The following is a 4,733-nucleotide window of genomic DNA, read 5'->3' on the forward strand; positions in this document are numbered from 1 at the left end:
CCCCCCCCCCCGCCACAGCGCGGCCGCGCCACCGCCCGGTTTGCGGGGGGGGGGGGGGGGGGTGGCCCACACACGCCCCGACTTCATGACTGCCGTATCGGCTCAACACTCCCCTCCCCGTCTCTTTCTCCTTCTCTCCGATCTCGCACCAGCGAGCACAGCACACCTTCACGCAGGCACCCACACGCCTCTTTTTTTTCTTCGCTCCCCGCCCACACACACACGCGCGTGCGCGTGGCACTCTTCCGTCTGCTGCACCGACACGCGTGTCCTCCTCAGTTTGCTATATATATATATATATACGCATATAGCTGTGCGCGTGTGTGTAGGTGGTCATCATCATCACCATCTATTCCTTCTCTCATTTTGTTTTGTGGTGCTCTCTAGCTGTCGCCCCCCCCCCAAGCGTAGAAAGACGTGAGAGTGCCGGTAACATGGGTGGCTGTGTCGTCTCCTTGATGGAGGTGCTGAACAGCACCCGTCTCGTCGAGCACCCCGACTTTGCCGCGCGGCGCGTCTATGGCGTCATCAACCAGCGCGTCACAGAGGACGAGGCTGACCGCTCCGGCGTGTACCGGTGTGCGCGGCTGACGGATGCGCAGCACGTCGAATGCTTTAACTGGTACGAAGGGCCGACGATCCTGCAGCGCCTCGCCATCATCTGCACAGAGCGCGGTGACCAGCGCGCCATGGCGTACCGCACGGTCGAGAAGGTGGTGAAGGAGTCCACGAAGGATGAGAAGGGCGGCACGCGGGAGTGGGCGTACACCTTCCTCAACGAGCCGACGTACATCACGTACGCGGAGGTGTGGAGCCGGCTCGTCGCGTTCGGACGCGGCCTGGTCGAGTTGGGTCTTCAGAAGGGCAGCCATGTGGCGCTCTACGAGGACACGCGGTGGGAGTGGCTGGTGACGATGCTCGGTGTGTGGACGCAGGAGATGATAGGAGTAACCGTGTACGCGAACCTCGGCGAAGACGCGCTGCTCTACGCTCTCAAGGAGGCGACGTGCGAAGCGCTGGTGTGCAACGGCAAGAACGTCGGCAAGCTCATCTCGCTGATGAACCAGTACGGCGTCCATAACGCGACGATCATCTACCTCGACGCACTGCCGTCGAACCTGAACACAGAGTCTCACAAGGTGGTCGCGTGGGCCGACGTTCTGGCCAAGGGCACGCCGTCGACGGCACCGTACAAGGTGCAGGACAACAAGGACGAGGAGGTTCTGGTCATGTACACGAGCGGCACAACCGGAAACCCAAAGGGCGTCGTGCACACGATCGGCGCGCTGACGCAAGGCGCCCTCGGCCTGGAGGAGCGGCTGACGGAATTGATCGGCAAGGAGGAGAACGAGTCGTACGTCGCCTACCTCCCGGCTGCACACATCTTCGAGTTCACGTGCGAGAACATCATGCTGCTGCGCGGCGCACTCATCTGTTTCGGCACGCCGCGCACGCTGACGGACACCTATGCGCGGCCGTGCGGTGATCTGCGCGCGTTCAACCCCTTCTTCTTTATCGGCGTGCCGCGCATCTTCGAGACCATCAAGAAGGCCGTCGAGGCGAAGCTGCCGCCGGTGGGCACGCTCAAGCGACAGGTGTTCGACCACGCCTACCAGAGCCGGCTGGCGGCGCTGAAGGAGGGCAAGGACACGCCGTACTGGAACGAGAAGGTGTTCAGTCTGCCACGCAGGATTCTCGGGTCGAAGGTACGTGGCATCTGCTGCGGCGGCGCCCCACTGTCCGACAAGACACAGGAGTGGCTGTCCGTCGTGTTGGGCCGCCCCGTGGCGCAGGGCTACGGCATGACGGAGTCTGTGTGCAACGCCTCCGTGCAGCGCTCCGGTGAGCTCAAGTGCGAGGTGGGGCAGCTCCTGCACGGCGTCGAGGCGCGCCTGCTGGACACGGAGCACTACAAGCACACGGACAAGCCGCACCCACGTGGCGAGCTGCTGCTGCGCGGCCGCTTCGTCTTCAAGGGCTACTACAAGCAGCCGGAATTGACAGAGCAGAGCATCCTGCCGGGTGGGTGGCTGCGCACGGGCGACGTGGCCGAGATGGAAGCGGAGACGGGGCAGATGCGCATCATTGGCCGCGTCAAGGCGCTGGCGAAGAACTGCCTGGGCGAGTACATCGCGCTGGAGAACCTCGAGGCGCTTTACTGCGAGTGCCCGGTCGTGGCGCCCAACGGCATCTGCGTCCTCGTGGACCCGCAGCAGCCTTTCATCACGGCGCTCGTGCTGACGGACGAGGAAAAGGCAATGAAGTTTGCCCGCGCCCACAAATTCGAGAACGCGAGGTGGCCCGATATCCTGAAGGACCCCGCGTTCATCGCCGCGGTCACCGCGTCGCTTGCGGAGATTGGCCGGAAAGCGGGCAAGAAGTCGTTTGAGCTGCTGAAGCGCGTGTGTGTGTTGAGCGACGAGTGGACGCCGGAGAACAACCTGGTGACGGCCTCCATGAAGGTGCGCCGCAGCGCGATCGACAAGCACTACGCCGGCATCATCAAGGAGCTCTTTGCAGATTAGTCGGTGAAGAAGCAGTTGTGTGTGCATATATATATATATGTGTGTGTGTGTGTAAATGTGTGTGTGCGCCTCCCACCACTAACACCACCACCACCTCGGATACGTCGGCTTCTCTCTGGTAAAACGTTCCCAAAGACAATACCGCCCCACCCACCCCTCCTCCTCCCCCCCCCGGGCAGCAACGAGTAACAGAAACCCTAAGCGTGCAGACGGCCGTGTCGACGTGAGGGCGCGCTTTCATCGGCTGCTCCGGTGCCTTTCTCGGCGTCCGTCTACCACGTGGCCCCCCACCCACCCCCGGCGTTTCGGGCTTCGCCGGCACGCCTGATCTCCAGTGAGCCAACGAAAAAAAAAACAACCTCCTGCTTCATCCGGCCATGCCGCTCTCCGTCCTCACGGTCCTCGTACTCGTCGGCTCGACTCTCTGTCTCTGTCTCTGTCTATTCGCGCGGAAGTACGGTGCGTGGTAACGGCGCACACACACACACACAGGCACGCCCATCCTATGCAGAGAATGTGCTATCCCCCTTCCCCTTCCCCAGCCCCAGCCCCGATTCTTCGCTCTCGCTCTTTCCTATCCCTCAGCTCTTCTCTCTCGCGCGCGCCCCTCCCCCCCCCCTCCTCTCTCCCAAATACTTACTTAGCGATTTACCTTTGCCCTCGCTGATACGGTGCTGCACGCCACGTAGACACACAGCCTCACACACACACACACGCACAGCGACACGCGCACCCTTAACGCTCCTACTGTACCGATCTCTCTCCCTCTGTCTCTCTTCACGGTTCCTTTCTTGTTTCCGTCAACTCCAACAGAACGGCGATGTCAACGCCAAGGACGACGACGACGGCGGCCAAGCCGAAGCCGTACAGCTTCGTGAATGACTACAGCGTGGGCATGCATCCCAAGATTTTGGATCTGATGGTACGCGACAACATGACGCAGCACGCGGGCTACGGGCTAGACAGCCACTGCGCGGAGGCGGCACGCATGATCGGCGAGCTGCTTGAGCAGCCGAGCGCGGATATCCATTTTATTTCCGGCGGCACGCAGACGAACCTGATCGCCTGCAGTCTAGCGCTACGCCCGTGGGAAGCCGTCATCGCAACGCAGCTGGGCCACGTCAGCACGCACGAGACCGGCGCCATTGAGGCAACGGGGCACAAAGTCGTCACGGTGCCGTGCCCGGACGGCAAGCTGCGCGTCGCCGACATAGAGAGCGCGCTGCACGAGAATCGCTCAGAGCACATGGTGATACCCAAGCTCGTCTACATCTCCAACACAACGGAGGTAGGCACGCAGTACACGAAGCAGGAGTTGGAGGACATCTCCGCCTTCTGCAAGGAGCACGACCTGTACCTCTTCCTCGACGGTGCCCGCCTCGCCTCGGCCCTTAGCAGCCCTGTGAACGATCTGACGTTGGCAGACATCGCCCGCCTGACGGACATGTTCTACATTGGCGCCACGAAGGCCGGTGGCATGTTCGGCGAAGCGCTCGTCCTCTTGAATGATGCCCTAAAGCCGAACGCGCGCCACCTCATCAAGCAGCGCGGCGCCCTCATGGCGAAGGGATGGCTGCTCGGCATCCAATTCGAGGTGCTCATGAAGGACAACCTCTTCTTAGAGCTCGGCGCCCACTCGAACAAGATGGCCGCCATCCTCAAGGCTGGGCTGGAGGCGTGCGGCATTCGACTTGCCTGGCCATCCGCGAGCAATCAGCTCTTCCCGATCCTGGAAAACACCATGATCGAAGAGCTGAGCAAAGACTTCGACATGTTCACCGTCGAGCCCTTGAAGGACAACACGTGCATCATGCGACTCTGCACGTCGTGGGCGACGGAGGAGAAGGAGTGCCACCGTTTTGTGGAGCTGCTGAAGCGCCTCGTCGCGTCAACGGCCTAATCACGGAAAACTCTCTTCTTCTTGCGCATAACAAAACGGCTCACAGCGCTCGGAAGCGATGCGCCACCCCCCCCCCCACCCTCCCCTCCCCTCCCCGTTATGTGCATCCCACCATCCATCCACCTGACGCGCGCACACACACACTTGCTCAGGCACGGGTGCTGTTCGGGTATCTCGCTGATATCCTGTTTTTTCTCAAACGCAAACTAATCCCTCTGCCGCGTAGCGCGAAGTCATCCCATCACGCCAACGCCGACTCTACGCCAGCCCTCAATAACCCTTTCACAGGCCCCCTCCCCCCCCCCGGG

The 4,733-nt window shown here is 61.8% G+C and overlaps 2 protein-coding genes across 2 annotated transcripts; both read left to right on the forward strand.

The window, feature by feature from the left end:
• Window positions 1–434: 434 nt before the first annotated feature.
• On the forward strand, window positions 435–2,525 carry LDBPK_010490 (fatty acyl CoA syntetase 1, putative; the record flags this gene model as incomplete). The annotated part of the gene is made up of 1 exon (XM_003857814.1): window positions 435–2,525. One exon carries the CDS (start codon window positions 435–437, stop codon window positions 2,523–2,525), a length of 2,091 nt encoding a protein of 696 aa, XP_003857862.1.
• Window positions 2,526–3,345: 820 nt separating this feature from the next.
• Window positions 3,346–4,425, forward strand: LDBPK_010500 (hypothetical protein, conserved; the record flags this gene model as incomplete). The annotated part of the gene is made up of 1 exon (XM_003857815.1): window positions 3,346–4,425. One exon carries the CDS (start codon window positions 3,346–3,348, stop codon window positions 4,423–4,425), a length of 1,080 nt encoding a protein of 359 aa, XP_003857863.1.
• Between the last annotated feature and the right edge of the window lie 308 nt (window positions 4,426–4,733).

Source organism: Leishmania donovani, chromosome 1, assembly GCF_000227135.1.
Source record: "Leishmania donovani BPK282A1 complete genome, chromosome 1".
Classification (NCBI taxonomy): domain Eukaryota; phylum Euglenozoa; class Kinetoplastea; order Trypanosomatida; family Trypanosomatidae; genus Leishmania; species Leishmania donovani.